At 41.8% G+C, this 21,064-nt stretch overlaps 1 protein-coding gene across 1 annotated transcript in view; it reads left to right on the top strand.

Moving 5' to 3' along the window:
• The window catches only part of COL19A1 (collagen type XIX alpha 1 chain), a gene marked incomplete at its 3' end in the record, with an annotated part of 351,347 nt that overhangs the window by 228,956 nt on the left and 101,327 nt on the right, over positions 1 to 21,064 (top strand). The window contains exon 16 of the mRNA XM_082855784.1: positions 16,762 to 16,815. Coding sequence (XP_082711910.1) covers positions 16,762 to 16,815 — 54 coding nt within the window. The remainder of the gene's footprint in view (positions 1 to 16,761; positions 16,816 to 21,064) is intronic.

The raw sequence follows: 21,064 nt of genomic DNA, 5'->3' as shown, positions 1-21,064 counted from the left end.
CATTAGCAGGTCAGAAATTGGCTTAATGGAGCACAATCAGTTTTGTTTTTTTTAAAAAGAATTGGACAAATACAACAGAATATACAAAACAGTTTAACCCATCTTGAGGAAAGTGGGTGGTGTCAGAAGCTATTCTGCCTGTTTTCTCTGCCCAGCCCTCCTCAGTCTGCGGCTGCCTTGATTCACTCCCTCCCAACCCCTTCACCTTTCCTGCTCTCCCTGACTACAACTCGTGCACGTGAATGTTAGCTGGTGGGGGAGATGCTTCTCCTGTTGTAGAGTGGCCTGAGTGGTGGTAGTCAAGGCCACCCACAAACCCAGCCAATGGAAGGAGGGCCATTTATCATTTGATTGGTTAATGTCTCGTATGGGGATCTGGTTCCTTGAACTTTGTATTAATAAAATGTTAAACTCTGCGTCACCTCATCAGTGAAAACCCTTGGAGGTCACAAGTTCTGGAGTGATGCAGATTCCTGGGTAAACCCTGGCTCTGTGACCCAGGGAATGCCACCCACCTTCTCTGAGCCTCTGCCTCTTCAGTTATACAATGGAAATGATGCTAATGATGCCTATCCCAAAATGGTGATTAGAAAAATATATGTGTAAACAACCAGTTCAGGGCCTGCCACACAACAAGGGCTCAATGACCACTATTTATGATACCATACTTACACAATTAATTTCCAAGTCTTTGAGCACAACAAAATCCACTAGCACTAAAGCCACGGAAACCATTTAGTGGTTCTTTTAGAATCCCAGAGACTTTTGTGGATTTGTCACCTAGCATAGTTTTGGCCTGAAGAAAGGAACCAGTCACCAGGTGTTCAGGGGCTGAAATCCAGCCTGTGACCCACTAACCAACCGTGTGTCCAGTGTAGGGCTGCAGCCACCAGGAGGAAGGGTACCTTTTTCTCCTTTGCACGAAAGCACTGGATCAGCCACTGATGGCCCATCTTCTGGGTCATCAAAGTCAGCACTACTGTGTGGGAGCTAGAAGTACCATTCAGTGGACTTTCCCATTTAATAAAGTGCTAGATGAATACATTTTCACTGCAATGGGTCCCCCCAAATATTTGGTATTCTAGAACAGTTGTGAGAGGTTCTTTGTTACACAGACGCCATACTATCAAGCAGCACATCAGGGCTAAACTATTTATAACATAGGTCAACATTTTTTGAAGTGTTTTATGGACTGCAGATGTTTCGAAAGGATTCTTCATTCTTTATCCTCCCACTCCTTGATGTTATGAAATATGACAGAAGGCTTTTTTAAGGTCCCCATATATCTAGCTTATTGAAAACGGATACTCTATTTCAAAGCTCTAAGAAACTGATACTTGGGATCAGTAGACCCAGATTTAATTTCGGCTTTTGCTCAGTTTACATTTTAAACTCCATTTAAAAATATTTTTCATGATCGTGCTGTTACAGAGACCACTAATGTTTTGTGTAACCGGAAGTCTTTTATCCCCAGCTAGGTGTTTTAAAATTTAGCTGCATACATTGAAATATTGGAAGTGAGTTACGCTGTTGAAACCCTGATCGTATGTTAATAACTGAATTGACATTTTACAGGATAAAGGTTTTCCACGAGAGAAAAATGAAATGGTGCTAAATTCCTGAATTCCTTGGGCCGTTGGTTCTTTTCTTGGGTGAAAGACTTGAGCAACACTAAACCCCAATACAGAAAACCTGAAAAAAGCAATGGAGAGTGCCTTATAATAAAATAAATAGCATTACATTTTCTGTACTTCTGTATTTTGCTACTTTGGAAATATTTTTATTTGGAAATGTTATCTACACACACACACACACACACACACACACACACACACACACACTCTCTCTCTTTCTCTCTCTCTCTCTCTCAAACATTCCCAACAAGGATAGATCTTTTTTTTTTTTTTTGCAGTACGCGGTCCTCTCACTGTTGTGGCCTCTCCCATTGCGGAGCACAGGCTCTGGACGCGCAGGCCCAGCGGCCACGGCTCACAGGCCCAGCCACTCCACAGCATGTGGGATCTTCCCAGACCGGGGCACGAACCCATGTCCCCTGCATCGGCAAGCGGACTCTCAACCACTGCGCCACCAGGGAAGCCCAAAGATAGATCTTAAAAACATAATATTGAGTACAAAAAAATTTGTTAAAGGATACATACAAAAAATAATTTTTACAACTTTCAAAATACTGGGTACTACTTAGTTATTCATATATATAAATATATATGTATATATATGTATGTGTATATATATGTGTGTGTGTGTGTGTGTGTTTATTGAGTACATGAACCAGAAGGGTGACATCCAATTCATGAGAGTAGTTACACCTCAGGAGGAGTGACGGAAACAAGACTACAAGAAAGGACTCCCATTTAATCTGTAACATTTTATTTATTTTAAAAAAGACTTGAAGAAAATATTGCAAAATACTACCAGTTGTTAATTCTGTGCTGTGGGAAGATAATCATTTGTTATGTTACTCTTTTTATAGACCTGCATTTTAAAAAATTTTTCAGCAAAATAATTTCAAAGTACTAATGAAATTTTTGTCTTGTGTTCTCTACAACAACACTAACAAAAATAATGATTGAAAACACCACCAGGGCTTCCCTGGTGGCGCAGTGGTGGAGAGTCCGCCTGAGGATGCAGGGGACGCGCGTTCGTGCCCCGGTCCGGGAAGATCCCACATGCCGCGGAGCGGCTGGGCCCATGAGCCATGGCTGCTGAGCCTGCGCGTCCGGAGCCTGTGCTCCGCAATGGGAGAGGCCACAGCAGTAAGAGGCCCGCGTACCACAAAAAAAAAAAAAAAAAAAAAAAATCACCAGATCCTAAAGAATTCTTGAGACATAATTAATCCCACAGTTTTGGTGTTGATCCTTGTCTAAAAGTATAGTAATGAATGAGATCACACTGTTTTCCTCATTAGTACAGGCTCTTCATTTGCCTGGTTCCTTTTCAAAGCGTTACACTTAATTCCATTTTAATTGTTAGCTCAGGCCAAAAATGAGAACAAGTATTTCTTGAGCACCTACAATTTGCCAGGCATTATTGTAGCCACTGGAGATAGCCAATGAAAACAATAGACTGGGACTCAGCAAACGATGGCTCTTAGGCCAAATCTGGTCCATGCGTTTTTGTAAATAAAGTTTTATTGGAACACATCCACGCTCATTTGCTTACATGTTGTCTATGACTATTCTACAACAACAGAGTATTGTGCCAGACTGAAATATTTACTCTCTTACCCTTTACAGGAAAACTTGGCCAACCCCTGCAATAGACAAAAACCTCTACCCTCATGGAGCTTGCAATCTATTACAAAGACAGACAGTAACAAAATAAATGTCTTAGAATGGCTGGTGGTGATACAGGCAACTGAGAATAAGAAAGCAGGGGAAGGGGTTAGGGAGTGTTGTGAGGAGGTCAGAGAAAGCCACGTTGCAAGGATGACCTGGGGGCAAAGATCTAAGAGGTGAGGGACCAGCTCTGTGGAAATCTGGGGGAAGCAGACAGCGCCAAGGCCTGAGGTGGAAAGTTCAAGGAGCTGCAGGAAGCTGTGTGGCTGGCCGGGTGTGAGAGCAGCGGGTGTGGGGCAGAGCCCTGCAGGCCGTGGCTAGGAGCTGGGCTTTTGCTCTTAGTAGCGGCCCTAGTTTGTCCTTCGTAAAATCTAGAATGTTAATTTCACTCCAAGAGTGAGGCCAAAGCTATGGATACCACATTTTTAGGCAAAATATTATTTACATTTGAAAATTTCAGTTCTAACCCGACTGGCCATCCTGCCAATTCTGACCAGTGTTCAGGGAAGAGAACAGGCTAGCTGATGGCTGAATATTATTACTATTTGAAAAACATTTCTGCAGACATATCTTACCCATGAGTCAGCCAGGCTGAAATATTAGTGTCAGACAGCACATTCTACGTAAAGTTTTGGTTTAGGCCAGGAGGGTAGCCTCAAAGTACTAAATTTCAAAATGAGTATTTGGGATATATTTCTCCTTGGTATTTGCCAAAAATGTAATTGATCCACTAGCTCTATATCTGAATGTGTTGGACCACCTTCCGCATGTCCCCACGCAGTGTAACCTCGCCAGGAAAGCTCGGAACCTTCTGTCCAGAAGGATGGGTGGGCACCGATGGAGAACTTACTTGTTGCCAGGCACCATCCCTCTGCCTTCAAGAAAATTTATGGGGAAAGATTATAGAAAGCTCTTTTCAAACTTTGGTATTTCTCTTACAGTAAATATTTCTCAGGTGCTCATATATTCCAGCCCAATGTTTTTAGGCAGGTATGTTATTAGTCCTTTTTAAAAAATAAAATAAAATAAACGGTTAAGGGTGAGAGATGATATTACTGGCTCAGGTTTGCTTAGCTGATAAATACAAGAGACGGTACTAATGGCCAGGTCTCTCCCTTCTTAGTACAGCGCACTTTTCCATTCTGTTTTTATTGTTAATCAATGATCAATTATTTTGTCATAAATATATGAGTTAAAATCTATATTCACCTCTACCTTTGTACAGAAAAAGCATGACCATGGGCAAGTACACCACATAATTAAAGTATGCCAAAATAGAAATATCAGTTTTGGCCAAGTTTAATGCAACCTCCAGCTCTTGAAAATAGTTATAAGCTACTGTTCTCTTTTCTTGAATGTCTTTAAGCAGCCTTGATTTTTTGTGTGGAGAAAATCTGGTAGACAGGAAAGAAGAGAAATTAATACTAGACTAAAAGCCCCCCAAACCTTCAAAGGTAGGATCTGTGTCTAATTTTCTCTTTAATCTCCAATATTCATAGAGTAAGCACTTAATAAATGTAGCAGTGCTTATCACTGACGCAAGGTTATCTGTTTACTGAATTTCCCACTCATTTATGTTCTTCTGGAAGTTGATTTCTCATTTTGGTACAAAACAGATCTGTAATTTTTGTTTGTTTGTTTTTGTTTTTTGCGGTACGCGGGCCTCTCACTGTTGTGGCCTCTCCCGTTGCGGAGCACAGGCTCCAGACGCGCAGGCTTAGCGGCCATGGCTCACGGGACCAGCCACCCAGCGGCATGTGGGATCTTCCCGGACCGGGGCACGAACGCGCGTCCCCTGCATCGGCAGGCGGACTCTCAACCACCGTGCCACCAGGGAAGCCCCAGATCTGTAATTTTGATTGCTTTCAACCTTAGCTCTTGTAGTTTTAGTTGTCAGTGTTTCTGAAGGATTTAAATTAAGGTTCTGTCTTCAGAAACCCAGATATCCAAATGAACGTGCAACTATTGCCAAATAATTTTATGTTTAGAATCATTTACACACATGACTGGATTTTCTCTTTGCCTCTGAAGATCTTGACATCAAATAGAGCCCACCGCCTATGTTCTCTCCTTTAAATGGGCTTAACTCTTGTTTCTTCAATATGATTTTCTCCAAATAATCATCAGGTAAAAATATTTTATTATATGTAAGGAAAAGATAATGACATAACTACTTCCATTTATACTTTTTTCCCCAGCTTTTGATTTCTCAGCCGTGATCTAACACTGAGAGTTTTTTTGCTTTCATTAGCTTCCCAGAGTTCTCATTTGTAAAGTCACTGGGACCTGTGGCCATCTGTTACTTTCAGACATCTTTATAGCTTTGATTCTATATTTTAAAAAGTGTTCAAGCTATGGCATCCTTTTGCAGTAAAGACTCTAAAGTTATTAATTAATCATAATATAAAAAAGATTATAAACTGCATTTGCATATTTCTGTGTACATTAATTTAAACATCCTTTTTTCCCCCCTGCAAGGTCTTTTGCTTTAGTGAGGGCAACCAACTGACAGACTGCTCATTAATCATACATATTAACGGGAGTAGTTAAAGCTTTAAAGTCTAACTCACCATTCTGTCTACAGGGACCAGTCCTTGTTTTCTAAATGTGATGACATACACTTCAGACACTGCTAATTAGGTCTTTCCCTTGAAAATTCATCCTGACATGTTTCAAGAACATATTTTTCCCTTGAGTACAAGCTCATTAAATTATAAATATCTTTATATAAGTCTTGCAGGATTACTTAAACAATGCAGCATTCTCTATTTGAAAACCATTGTTCACAGTGAAGGATGAAATAGATCTCACTTCCTTATATCATTTTTTCAGTCAAAAACAATGGACTGGTTAAATATCAGAGAATAATAGATATTATATTCAGTAACGTAAGATGTTAAAGGAAGGTAAAAAATACTTTGTACTTATAAATGGAAATGGGTATTAGTCAGGGTTCTCCAGAAAAATGAAATGAAAGCATCAGGATGTGTATACAGAGAGACAGAGACAGAGAGAATTGGCTCACACAATTGTAGAGTCTTGGTAAATCCAAAATCTATAGAGTAGTCTGGTAGTCTGGAGACCCAGTGAAGAGTTGCAGTTCAAGTCCAAAGGCCGTCTGCAGGCAGAGTTCCTTCTTGCCTTGGGGAGGTCAGTCTTTGCTCCATTCAGGCCTTGGACCAATTGGCGAGACCCGCACACCTTATCGAGGGCAGCTTGCTGTGCTCAGAATCCACCATCTAAATGCTAATCTCATCCAAAAACCACCTTTACAGAAACATTCAGAAAAATGTTTGGCCAAATATCTGGGCACCACATAACCTTAACCGTCACAAAATGCTATACAGATACTCAACCCTTGATTATCTGCACAAATGGAAGGAAATGTTCCTGCGAGCGACCTAAATCAGATAAGCTACAGTCCGTTCTGTTGAGCCTCTGAATTCCATGATCAGTCTGTAGCAGTTTTACCCTAGTGGCTGCTAATCTGCACAGGCAAGTGTTTAGGTCCACCTCATGATGCGGCCCCTTTACGACAACTCCCAGTGGTTTCCCGAGACAATCAAAGGAAGAAAACACAAAGCCCTCGCCACAGTCTTCAAGGCTCAGCTAACGTGCCCTGCCTGCCAGCCATCCACGGCTTGCGCTTCTCCAGCCACCCAGGGCTTTGTTCTCACTGTTCCGTCTGCTGGATGTCCTTCCTCAGCCCTTGCACAGCCCACGGACTCGCTTGGTTCAGGTGTCTGCTGAGACCTCCCCTGACTTTTCTATCTGAAACGGCACACCACCCTATCTAACTCTGTATCCCTTTACCCTGCTTTACTTTTTATGATTCTTGTTGCCATCCAGAATTTATATCTCTCCTCGTGTCATTATCAGATACGCAGTCAGTGTAACAGGGGGGGATGATCAGGGATGACACAGCCAGGTTACCTGAGTTCAAGTCCCAGCTTTGCTGCTTACCTGGACATGTGACCTCAGGCAAGCTGCTCTGTCACTCAGTTGCCTCATCTGTAAAAGACACCTCAAAGATATTACGAGGACTTTGAAGATATAATGAATACGTAGATATAAATTGCTTTGAACGGTGTCTGGCAGAGAGAAAGGACCAGGTGCTATCTATTTCTATCACTGTCTCCGCTAGAATATAAGCTCTCTGAGGACAGAATGGATTCAGGGTATTTCCAGAGCACAGAGAAGGATCTGGCCCACAGTAAGGACTCATTAAATGTTTGTTGAATGAATTAATGAAGGAATCTGGGAACATGCTAGCTGAGAATGGGAAATATGTTCTACAAAAACACAGCGAAGAGGTGGTAGGTTGTTGGGCTGCAGGCCTAGAAGGCCTGCATTTGCCCAGCTTTAAGACCGAAGAAAGAGCCCGGAGTCAGCAACAGAGACACCAGTGGTTTCATGGATCGGGGCGCTTACACGTCTGAAGCAAGGTCGGATTTCCAGTTATAGGGGAGTTGACGTCAGGTGGGCTCAGCGGTTACCAGGGAAACCAGCAGAGGGACACAGACCCCTCACCACCCCTTTGACAAGGACAGTCACTCGCTGGGGCCTGGGGCAAGTACATAGGAAGGTCAGTCCTGTGAGTAGGTGTTGGTTAGGCTTTAGGGATGTCTGTATAGGGATGGATGGATGTACGTCCTGTGTAGCAGGACGCTCAGCATAAGATGTAGCTGCGGTTTCTGCCTAAAGGGGACTGAGAAGTCAAAGGAGAACATAAAAAGAATCCAGCAAATGACCCGCAGCTGGGGCTGGCAGGGCCAACTGAGGTACCAGCTTTCCCAAGACACTCTGACCTTACTCTGGGCAAAGGTCAGAGCAGAAGGAGAAAGAGGCTGTGGGAAAGCAGCTGCAAGAGGTCAGACTCAGAGTTCCTCTTACCCAGTCACACTGGCAAGTGACCTTGGGTGTCAGGTTTAAGGAAATGAAAAGAGTATTCAAGTCAAGAAAAAACATACCCAGTATTTACATAATGGCAGGTCCACAAGCATTCAGTTTTTGAAGGTCATCAATACAGAGTCCCAATACTTAAGTCCATCATGAAAGCACAAGGAGTGGTGGCGGGAAATGCCTTCCAAGCCCAGTTGATTGAAAGGTTGGCAATAAGTATCAGGGGACAAAAGGACCAAAGAGGACACACATCTGTATGGGGGCACAAGTGTCCATGGAAGCTGTTCCTGTCTGAGGGGACCCTTCAGGGTCTAGCACCCCATCTCATTGCCAAGGGGGTGCAGACGGCTTCCTCCACCCGCATTTCCCTCCCATCCCATCCCGGTGACCAACCCCCCGCCACTTCCCCTGTCAAACGAAAGGCTGAGAGAGTTACTGAAAGGTTTGGGAAGCAACTTAATTCTCACCTTCCCTCCCCAGAACTCCTGAGTTTACCTACAACCAAATGAACAACACTCTCCAAATAACTGTTGTCAATAGCTGTCCCTCCTCTTCTACCCTGAAAGCAAGATCCAGGCCTTATTCATATATTTTCCCCTAGAACAGTACGTAAAACACAGACAGTACATTTCTGCTGAATACACTTACTCATTTTTTGGATAGGGTTTGAAGTGGGCATTTAAATATCCAAGTGGGATTTGATCCATTAAATTTAAGTTGATGGATTGAGAATTATGCACTGAAAGTTCTTCTGTATCAAAATTGGGTGACCTTCATACTTGCATCTTACGGATCCTTGGGGATTCTCTCTGTTTACGGGAAGTTATTGAATAGCTGCAAAATGTATTCCTATGAATTTATTTGGTGTTGCTCAATTCAGTCTTTCTCTTTGAAACTGCAGTTCTAAAATTCCACCCCTTGAGGGTACATTTCATTTGTTAAAGTATGTGACTCAAAAATACTGAAAATGCACTTCTATAAATTTAGCTTCATTGAAATCAAGATATGAAATGACATTAATGATTTCTTTGTTCCAGTGCTGACTGGTAAGGCTGAATTCCTTCTTATACACTGGCTCAAGCTCTGACCCATCTGAAATTTGTTGAGGAACCTCATCACATCGTTTTCATGTTAACATTTCTTTTAAATAAGACACTAGCAGTTTATGTGCATTATTTGTCCCTCTACGTGTTGATTTCATCCACTCTCTAAGTCTAAAAATGTAACAGTTTCCTGAATAAAAATGAAAGATGCTTGAGGCCTATGAGTGCCTGGAGATGGGGACCCCAGGGCATGGGCATAGTTCTCGGACAAGGAAGGCAGAGTCCAAGCCCGATTCTCCTCCTCCGGCCTGCAAGCATCCCCCTGCGAACTTCCAAATACGGAGGGAGCGTCTCCCGTCTCACTGCCGCACAATAAAATGTATCACAGATGGTCAGGAAGCAGCTAAGCCATGCCCTACCGTGCCCCACCCCTGAGCCGGGATAAACCAAGTGCATTGGCTGAGGTTGGCAATGGCAGGATAGAAAACAGAGCCCGCGATTGGGACAGAGAGAGTTGGTGGTTTGGCAAGACCGTCGGGAGTCCAGTCTAAGTGGAAGGTTGTGGTTGTCCTGCTGGCGCAAGGCAAAGGCAAGCAGCCATCAGGGGAGCAGCTGAGAGAACTAGAAAGACCTGAATTCCCAAAAGGGCAAAGTCGTAAGGCGATGGGACATTTAAAAATCTGGCTTGGTGGTGAGAAAACAAGAGAAACTCAACAATTAGAGTAGCAAAGTAACTGAAATCATGAATGACCAGGATATGCCCCCCCAAGGACACCTTCATCCTGAGGGTTACGGGTTTTAAGATCAGACACATTTGGGGTTAAATTTTAGCCCCACCAATGAAGAGCAGGGTGATTTGGAGCTAGATGTTTAATCTTTCGTTCTCTGTAAAATGGGAACAGTATCACTCACCCACAGTAGTTTGGAGCAGATTAAATGAAATAGCGGAAGTCCGTGCTTAGCACTCAGGGCTTGGCCCATGGCAAGCATCTGATCAATGGTAACCATTTTAATAATCATTTGTCATAGGCTTTTATGTTTCTTGGTACATGCACAGCTCGGAGCACACAAGGAAAAGGTGATTTGGGGTTCATCCAGTCAGAAGGGACTTAAGAGGTCAGACCTTAATTATACTTATCTTCGTGACCAAATTGGTGCCGCCATGGTAACTTCATAGGAATGCTAAACAGTGACTGTAGACCATGCTGACCACAGACCAGAACACCTGGCCCAGTCCAGCGCTTCGATGAAGTGTTACTGTTTATTCAGATTATCATTTATTCAGTTATAGCTGAGGGGGTTTAGTTAATATTGTCACATTTTTAACTTGTTTTGAAAAGCCACATTAGTTACTGGTAGAGTCCATCCAAAGGGGAAAAAAAGGAAGGGAACAGGGCTTCCCTGGTGGCGCAGTGGTTGAGAGTCCGCCTGCCGATGCAGGGGACGCGGGTTTGTGCCCCGGTCTGGGAAGATCCCACATGCCGCGGAGCAGCTGGGCCCGTGAGCCATGGCCGCTGAGCCTGTGCGTCCGGAGCCTGTGCTCCACAGTGGGAGAGGCCACAGCAGTGAGAGGCCCACGTACCGCCAAAAAAAAAAAAAAGGAAGGAAACAGAGAGATGGGGAAATTGTGACATGATTTAGAAATTTTAAGATCCCAACCTAAATGAGAAAAGCAATATCGGGAATAGCATCACAATATGGATTCACCTTCCCTTAGCTCTAAACCTATTTCAGATTCTTTGTTCATGTTGAATTACATCCTCTTCCCGTGTCCTTACAAGAGCCACTTGTCTGATCCCTGAAATAAGGAGACCATTATGACTAGCCTCATTGCTGTCTTAGATGTATTTTTAAAGATGTTAAGAAATAAAATTCACTGAAGATGTTATGCATTCCTCATGTAAGTATTCCGTTCCCATTTTTTCACATATCGTTGATTTCAAAATGTGCTAACCTTTTACATCAGTCATTAATCTTATTTCCGTTCACAATGTAAAAAAAGAAAACTAAACTTCCCAGATGGTCTGTAATGTTTTCCTGTGTAATTAACACCCACTCCACAGTTGTGGGTGCCAGTCAAGGCCCTGTCTCCTCTTCCTCGACATCTCCTTGGTACCTTGTTCAGGCTGAGTTGATGCCTAAGACTGTGCTGAATACACACATGGGAACAGGGGAATTCTGGAGAGGAGCCAGCTGCATTAGAAGACCTGGCAATTTAGAGAGATTACTTACACACGTGTCTCCTCTGTGGGCTTGAGGGCTGCATACCACCCTTTATTTCGGTACGATTACTACTGTAACTTGTCCTCGGCGTCATCATCAACAGCAAAAACCATCTGTCAGATAAGTACCAGTCGCCCATTATTTGCATTCTTCCCTTCTTAATGCTCCTGGATGGTCAAGTGTTTATAAATCAAGTGGCTAATTTAAGATACATGTGCTCTCATACTGCAAGTCATCCTGGAAGCATCAAGTTATTTTTACTGTTGAAAATTTGTAGATGTCATTTATTTAAATAGGCCTGGGTTGTTTTTTTTTTTTTTTTCCTTCCTGACAGTATTGACCCTCTGTGGTCATGTACACAGCAAATGCAGATGGATGAAGTCATCTGATAATTCAAATAAAATCACTCCATCATGGAAATCTCCTGGTTTCATTTTTTTTTAATTTTTATTGAAGTATAACAAACATTCAGAAAAATGTATGTATCCTAAGGAGACCACTTGTTGATTTTTCACAAATCAAGAACACGCTTGTAACCTGCACACAGTTCAAGAAACAGAACGTCCGCATCTTAGTCTGATGATCTCAGTCGCTCCCCACTCCCACATGGGTGACCTATTGCAACTTCTAACAGCTTAGCTTAGTATTGCCTGCTTTTATTCCTTATATGAATTGATCAACGTTGTGTTTACACTATTTAACCATATTGTTGCATATAGTTGTATTCCATTCATTTCCATTGTTATATAGTATTCCACTGTATGAATAATCTACAATTTACTTTTTCTATTTCTACTCTTAATGGGCATCTTGATTGTTGTTTTAGATGAAAAAATCCCCTATGCAAGGTTGACAGTTGGTTACGTTTTTTAACTGATGCACAACACAGATTTTAGAAGGTTTTCTTGATATATTATCAACATTTTTAAATGGAAAAAAAAGGATAATTGGATAAAGGATGGTAGAAGGGCAGGGAGAAAAGAAACTAACATTTATTATTCCCACTGTGTCAGATATTATAGTAGGAGTGTTGTTGTTGTTGTTTTTAATTGTGGAGAAAAACACATAGCATAAAATTTACCATCTTAACCATTTTCAGCTGTACAGTTCATTAGTGTTAAGTACAGCCGCATTGTTGTGAAAAGATCTTCAGAACTTTTTCATCTTGTAAAACTAAAACTCTGCTCCCATCAAATGACTTCCCCTATCCCCCGCCCCCCAGCCCCTGGCCACCACCATTCTACCTTCTGCTTCTATAAATTTGGCTACTCTAAGTACCTCATATAAGCGAAATCATATGGTATTTGTCTTCTACTGACTTATTTCACTGTGCCTATTTCAATTGGCATGATGTCATCAAGGTTTATCCATGTTGTAGCATGTATCAGAATGTCCTTCCTTTTCAAAATTGAATAATATTCCATCGTATGTACCACGTTTTGTTTATCCACTCGTCTGTTAATGGACGTTTGGATTGGTTCTACCTCTTGGCTATTCTGAATAGTGCTGCGTATGAACATAGTGTGCAGATATCTCTTCACGACCCTGTTTTCAATTCCTTTGGATATAGACCCAGTAGTGGGATTTCTGGATCACATGGTCGTTCTACTTTTCATTATTTTAAAAATCTGCGCAGTGTTTTCCATAGCAGTTGCTCCATTTTACAATCTCGCCAGCAGTGCGCGAGCATTCCAGTTTCTCCAGATCCTCACGAATGCTTATTTTGTTTTTTGAAACTAGCCATCCTAATGGGTGTGTGCGTGGCAGGAATTTTACACATGATCTCTTTTTTAATTCTTCACAAACAGGCTTCAATGTGTAAGTACCAATTTTACAGCAAGGACATCTTGACCCAAGAAACTTCCATAAAAGAAAAGGCTGGGATTCCAATCCAGGCGGTCCTGAAGTTGACAATGGGGTTTTTATTCTTAAAGTTCCACGCAGTCACAAAACCAACCCAGCTCTTTTGTTCTGAGCTACAAGGTTTACAAGATTAAGGGCTATACAAGATTGCCTGACTTTAAATATGAAATAAGAGGTTGAGGTTTAGAACAGGAGTTCTCACAGTGTGGTCTCAAGGCCAGTAGCATCAGTACTGCTGGGAACTTGTTATAAATGTGAGTTCTCAGGTCCCACCCCGGACCTGCTGAGTCAGAAACTCTGGAAGTGGGGAGAGCAATCTGTTTCTGCTAGATCTCCCGAGGATGCTGATGTGTGATCGGGTTATAGCACCCCTGGGCTTAAATCATTAGACAAATACCTAAGCTGCAGTCTGATGACCTTTACACTGTTGCCAAACAGGAAACGTACGTGTTGAGCACTTTGAGGTTTCCAGGGCAACCTGATATGGTAAATCTGCCTTTTATGCTTCATACTCCCAATTTTCAGAAAAGTATTGGCTTAGCCCAATTGTAATGCTGCTGAAACCATCCATTTGGAGATTGAGCCAGACTCCAACTGATCAATTGCTTCTGAACAAATGGCCACCTGGGACCAGGCACCCTAGCCAGGAAGGCCGCACCCAGCTCAGCATTTTTCTGTTATGTGCTGGGATTTTCATCCCAACCCACATCCGAGTGCCCACTTCTTGTCTCACTTTACAGTGGGTCTAGAATGAAGGGCCTGAAATAAGAGGAGACAGAAGTGGAAAGAAACACGCAAAAACAGCCCCTCTAGCGACGTCAGGAGGGTATTCCCTGGCCCTCCCAGGCACAGCCCCAGCCCCAGAGTATGGAATCTAAAAAAGCCTAATTCATCGACACAGAGACAATGTTGGCTGCCAAAGGCTGAGGACGGGGAAATGAGGAGATGCCGGTCAAAGTGCACAGACTTCCAGTTAGAAGATGAATAAGTTTGGGGATCAAGTGTACAGCATGGTGACTATAGTTAACAATATTGTGTTTATACTTGAAAGTTGCTGAGAGAATAGAGTTTAAATGTTCTCAACACACACACACAAATGGTAATTATGTAGGCTGACGGGGGTATTCACTAACTTTATTCCTAACATATAAGTGTATGAAGGCATCACTTGTACACATGAAACTTACACAATGTTACATGCCAATTATATCTGAGTAAAGCCGAAAAAGAAAAAAGTATTCAAATCTGCTTCAGGATGTTACTAGAAATTCAAGCCTAGAAACCACATTTAAACTGAAAATACGTGCTGGCTGAAGTCAGCTGTGTACAGTATGTTCCAATAATTTGACGATCCTCAAAAACATCTTACCTGCATGTCTACTGTTAGCAAGGAGGCATAAAGACAATCAACGTTCCCCTGTGCTCTTCCAGAGACACATCCGCACACTCTTGACAGTCGCAAGGCTTTGAACAATGATGTAAATCAGCAGCGACGTGCAAGAGTTTGGAAGCTTGCCCGTACCATACTGAACCATGAATGCGTCTACTTCTCATGTTAAGACATGACAATGTTATGCTACAATATCTGAGACTTGGTTTATCTTAAACATTATCTCTGTGATAAAAGTTGATCAATAACCTCATTTTCTCCACTTCCTGCCCAAATCAATATATATGTCTCCTTTAAGGAAAGGAGACTGCACACAAAGTTTATCCTATGGTTTTAACTTACCTCAACCTACAAGAAGGAACCAATCACCTACTCCAACGTCACCGATTTTGTTTCTTTGTGCTCTTGTACATGCATAAATTACGGTGCTTCCACTTTCCAAGTAAACAAACGTTGTATCGTTGATTAATCCTCAGGGGCTGATTGACTTGCATTTACTAAAAGACCCAATATGTTGATTTTCAGAATGTGTAAACTGCAAAACAAGAAAATTATGTCCATGTGTGTAACTTTTATTCAGTATACAGAATATTAAATTATATATTCATTCCAATCTTACAACCCCCCAAAGGAAATCCAAGGTTCAGATCTCTAAAACAGAAGGTACATGAAAATAACTACTCATTTTATTTCTGGTTTTAATGAAATTAAAAAAAAAATCTGTTCTGTAGTTGTTAGCCAGGAGTTTTTATGAATACAGCTGCTATTTTTATATGGAGTCCTTGACAGTAGGTACTCAACTTGCCTTCAGCAATTAATGGAAGCATTTCCCACCCAATCACAGTGTCGCATTTGCTTACCTACCTTCCAGACCTTACTCTGCTGCTTCAGTGGGTATTGCATTTCCTACCCAACTCCAAGCTTAGCTGAAGGCCAGAAAGATCAAGCCTGACTCTTTCAGAGCAAGAAAATCTGTCAGTGAAATGGGCCTTTCCCTGTTTATGCTTACAGTTCTCCCCAAAAAGAGTTGAAAGATCAGCCTAATACTTTTACCTTTTAAGTAACAACAAGCCATAATATGTATTAACATACTACCAATATGGTAATAAAATAAAGTTATTAGTAACAATGAAACAGAATTAGAAAACCTGCTCAGAAATGCTTCTCATTCAAAATGTGTGCTATCCATACCTAAGCTTGCTTCCTTCTATGATAAAGGAAAGAAAATAATTAAGAAAATAAATGTATAATAAATCAATGTTTTTTAAATGATATAGATACACAGGTACTTAGAAATGTCATTCTGGCTCTTGCAATTGGAATTTAGCTAGTTGCGAACTTGGGGAGTTAACATTCACTTACAATAATGAAGATTAATAAGCAAGGAGTGAACATTTTATTTCACTTATAAAACAGCTTAATCATCCAAAGGGAAGAAAAGAGCTAGTTAATGTGCTTTTCACAACATATATAATTATAATATGGCTTACGGAAGTGCTTTTCAAACTTTAGTGAGTATGAATACTACCTGAAGGGGTTTTTTAAATGCATATTCATGGATCCCTTCCCCAGAGATTCTAAACCAGTAAGTCCAGGATGGAGCCCAGAAAAGTGTATTTTTAATACCTGATAGCACCCTCAGGAAGCTCTTATAAAACTGGAATTCAGATCACTCTTTGAGAAATACCAATTTAAGATGATAAATGCATTTATTATTGCACCTGAACCCACTGAATTATCAGATAAAATGCCCATCTTTCAGATACTTTATGTTACTTTGCTAGAGTACCAAAGTAGACAGCCTTTAAAGGGCTGCTCATAAGAGTCACAGTTTATTCGTTCCAGGCACTGTTTTTCTCATCTTGGCTGTTAAAAATTGTCTCAGAGCTTTTAGACTTCACAGGTCTTTAAAGGTCATGTGGACTTGGAATTGTTTTTTAACTTTTAGTTAATTTTTAGTCTTTAAAATTGCCATTTAATACTGTCTCATCTTAAAATAAAATGGAATCACAGTAGCTGTTGTCTGTTTCTCTTTGGTTTCTAGGGAAGACGAGGAAAACCAGGTCCTCCAGGAAAACCAGGGCCTCCAGGACCACCTGTGAGTAAACAGTAGGGTATTTCATGAGTTCCTCTGTACTGCTGTGTGTTCATCTAAAGGTTTTCTTAATCCCCTGTAGATAATAATTTCCATCTTTCCACTGTTTAACATGGTTGTGCTCCCTACACCTCCCACCACCACCAACCAAGAGATCAGGGAGGCTGGTGGCCGGCTGCACCCCCTGCCCACTTCATTCCTGGACAGGAGCAAGTGTACTGCCTGCATGGGCGCCCCAAGCCAAGTCCCAGATCAGCAAACCCTGTGCTGAACCCACCTGAGCCCCATCTCCTCAATTTCTTAACATCCAGGCTGGTGGTCAGTCAGACATCTGGGGAAGCATGGCTACTTTTCTTGACACAGCTATTCTGCCAGTACAATTTCATAGAATATTGTTGCTAAAGAGAGCCATAAAGATCGTGTAGCCAATTAGCTGATCTCATCCTTTACCCCAAGCTTCTAGAGGAAGTGTGCAATTTCTTGTGGCTCTGCTAACTCTTCAACCCACTAGAGTCTGGATTATGTCCAAGCTACTCCGCTGGCCCTGCATTCTCCATGATCACCAGTATCTCTGAGTCACGAGATTCCCTGAGTGCCTTTCAGGCTTCACCTTATTTCACTGCTGTGTAGGAACTGACGCTGTTGACTGTTCTACCCTTGAAACTCTCTATTCTCTTGGTTCACTGACGCTGATCGTTTTCTCCTACTTTTGAGGCCATCCTTTTTGTCCCCTTCCGTAAAGCTCTTCCCCCTTCCCTTATTTATACGTTGTATGGTTTAAAGAATCCCAGTCTTCTGTTTCCACCCAGACATTCCTCCTGAGTTCCAGGCTCCTGCACCCCACGGCCTGCTCAGTATCTCCACTTGGAGGTCTCCTATGTACTACAAACATAGCCTGTCCAAAACTAAACTCTAAAAATGACCCTAGATTTTTTTTCTCTCTCTCTCATCCTCCACATCCAAATAGTTCCTAAATCATGTCAATTCTACTTCCCATTAGCTCTCATTCCTCATACCACTGCCTTATTTAGGCCCTTGTCAATTTGTATCTATATTTTTATAGCCTTCTCCCAGCTGTCTCATTGCCTCTACCTTCTACAAGTGGGGTAATATTTCTAAATCATAACTCTGATCACGTAGCTCTTTGGTTGAAAACTCTTTAATAACTTCCCTTTCCTTCCAGATGGATTCCATATCTTCTACAGCCATTCTAGTCCCTTCAAAGTTTGTCCTTTTCCTATCTTTGTCTATCCTCCTCTGTGCCCTTTCTTCTTTTGCAACCTGTAGTGTCATCTTCCTTTATGATCTCAAAATGCCGCACATTGCAAATGTTCTCCCCAAGGCCCAGGTGAGCTTCCCCACCTGCAGGACTCAGCTCAGACCCCAGGTCTCCCACGAAGCCCTTGCCGGTGCTCTCAGCACAGCACGAGAGGTGTCATCCTCCGCAATCCTATGAGCTTATGCCTCCTGCAGACAGAGCACATTGTTTTGTGACCCCTATTTTCCTTGTCTTTCTGACCACTGCCCTGTGACTATTTTTTGAACCTCTATTTTATCATCATTGTCTAGCACAGTTTCCGGCATGTAGCATGTAATTGTTAATTATTTAATGAATGAGTCAACAAATGAATATACTTCATAGATGAGAAAATGAAGACGGGAAAATAAGTGACTTTTTAAAGGCTAGAACCACCTGCGCCACCACTAGAGGGCTCTAGACTGAGCTCCTTAGGAGTCACTTAGGGTGTGGCCACATGCCAAAGGTGAAAAAGATTGCTGCTCTGTCAGTGATTTCATTTCATCCATTTAGCCGTTCAAGTAAATTGTTCTCTTAGCAATGTGCTGGTGTCAGTTGATACTGGTTATGAAACAACTGGGGGGAAAAATGGCATCAATTGGACATCCTGGAATCCAGTCTTTAAAGGAATCAGCTCTGTTGATTTTTATCCCAAATTTTCTGGCAAAAGAGAGAATTCATTGTAGGATTTTCGGTAATTGTCTCGTGCTATAAACAAGAAAAGCTGGTACAAGCTAAGAGGCAAGATTAGACTTTCCCATAGTTTTCTAAATGCATGATGCTGCTTTCAAGACAAGGTAATTGTTGTCTCAGAGGAGGAATTTGAATGATGAAGGCCTTTATGACAGGCTTGCCAAATGTCTAGGAGAGAAGAGGATTACACCACATCCTGGAATGAGTCCTCAGCTGTAGATCAAATGAGTTTACTGAAGAATTTAGAAGATTAAGAAATATGCGACCATATGAAAGAGTTTATAATATTCAATTCCACAGGTTTCGATTGCCAGAGTGTTTGGGAGAGAGAGGTACTTATTTTATTTCAAGTATTAGATTTAGAATTTAAACTCAGCTATGGGTCTGACACACAGTGTTCATTAAATCCTGAGTACACGGTATTTAAAAGAAAAGTGGTTTATTATCTTTTGTAATATAATAAAATACCAATTTGTTAGACTACCAAAAAAGGGGGGAAATTCTATGCAAAAAAGAAAAGGTTTTTATTCATAGGTCAGCTCTTGTTTAAAAAGAATTATTAGACTATATCATCCGCTCATTTTTGTATAAGAATTGTGGTTTATGGAAACTCTTTGTCTTTTTGATTGTGGGATAACTCCTCTAGTGGATTAAATATCTTTTGTCTGATACAAGTATTATCAAAACTCTATCGTGGGGTACATTTTTCATCAGCTTTTGTATTTTTTTAAGTTATTCACATAATAGATGACATGCATACCACCATACTGCAAAAAGTCCTATGAAGCACCTTGTCATTCTTACAGGAATTAGTTAAGGGAAGCATTGAAAAGAAAGGTGAAATACCTGGCTCCCCACATTCTTCTATGCCCCCTTCATGTTTAATCTCCCTAAACATAATGTACTTTAGCAAGAGGACTGCTATTTCCCAAATGGTTAGACATGAACAGAGTTCTTCAAAATCAGTCCTTTCAAGATCATATTAACCAACACTTCAAGAAAATGAGCTTATACAAAAATCAACCTGCTTCTAATTCACATCATTCCATAGTTTCACAAACTATTAAACATTTATTTAAGGCCTACTACGTGCCTAACACTGTTGGGAGCTAGGCTTGCAAAAATGAATACGATGCGGTCCTTGCCCTTCAAGTATTTAAGTTTAACTCACAGAAAATGTGAATAGAGGAAAAAAACTTAGAAAAGATAACGCCAGGGTGGTTTTCTTCTGGAATCGACAACTGAAGCCTAAAGGCTGAGCCTTAAAAACAAGGAGGAATTCCTGCCCATCATGACACGTGGATGAGCCCGGAGGGCGTTATGCTGAGAGAAATAAGCCAGTTCACCGAAAGACAAAGACTGCATGGCTCCACTGTTTGAGATTTCTAAAATGGTCAGCCTTATGGAAGCAGAGAACACACAGGGGCGGGAGTACTGGGGAGTGTTGTTCAACAGGTATAAAGTTTCAGTTATGCAGGATGATTACATCCCAGAGATCTGCCCTACGACATAGTGCCTATAGGTAGCCATGCAGTATTGTGCATTTCAAAACTTGTTAAGAGGGTAGATTTCATGTTAGGTGTTCTTACCACACACACGCACACACGCACACACTAAGGGACACAAGGGAAGGCTGGGAGGTGCTGGGTATGTCAGTTACCTTGGTTGTGGTGATGAGATCACAGGTGTTTGCATCTGTCCAAACTCATCACATGGTACACACTAAATACGTGCAATTCTTTGTGTCTCACTTATACCTCAATAAAGCTGTTTCTATAAAAGTTGAGAAGGTCTGCCCAGTAAAGCAAATAGAGGGGAAGGAGAGAGCAAGCTAGGAGCTGCTGACAGAGGAAAGCAGCCTGAACAAAAGCTGAGCCCCGGGGAGTGGGGCAGGCGGCGGCCAGGCAGCTCTGGCCACAGCACTGACACGTCGGGTCCAGCCCGGGCAGCGTCTTGGCAGAACTGCTATGAGGTCCACATGTCCCGAGAAGCCAGGACAATCTGTGAAGAGCTCTGAGTGGAGAGTCCCAGGGCCAGATTTCCTGATAGGTCTCTCTAGTGGCACAGTAGTTGGAATGCTGAGAGAGAGTGAGAGCCATTGCAACTATCATAGTATTTACTAGTCATTTGTATTTTATTACAACTGACGTAGAGCTTAAGAGACGTCCCCCTTTACTTGTGGGCATTTTTAGATCAAAATGTTGTTGTTTTTCATTTGTTTGTCTTCTTCCACTTTGTACCTTATGTGAGATGAGCCCTCCC

This window comes from Leucopleurus acutus, assembly GCF_964270905.1.
Source record: "Leucopleurus acutus genome assembly, chromosome: 15".
Taxonomy (NCBI): domain Eukaryota; kingdom Metazoa; phylum Chordata; class Mammalia; order Artiodactyla; family Delphinidae; genus Leucopleurus; species Leucopleurus acutus.
This window is presented reverse-complemented; position numbering and strand designations above follow the sequence as displayed.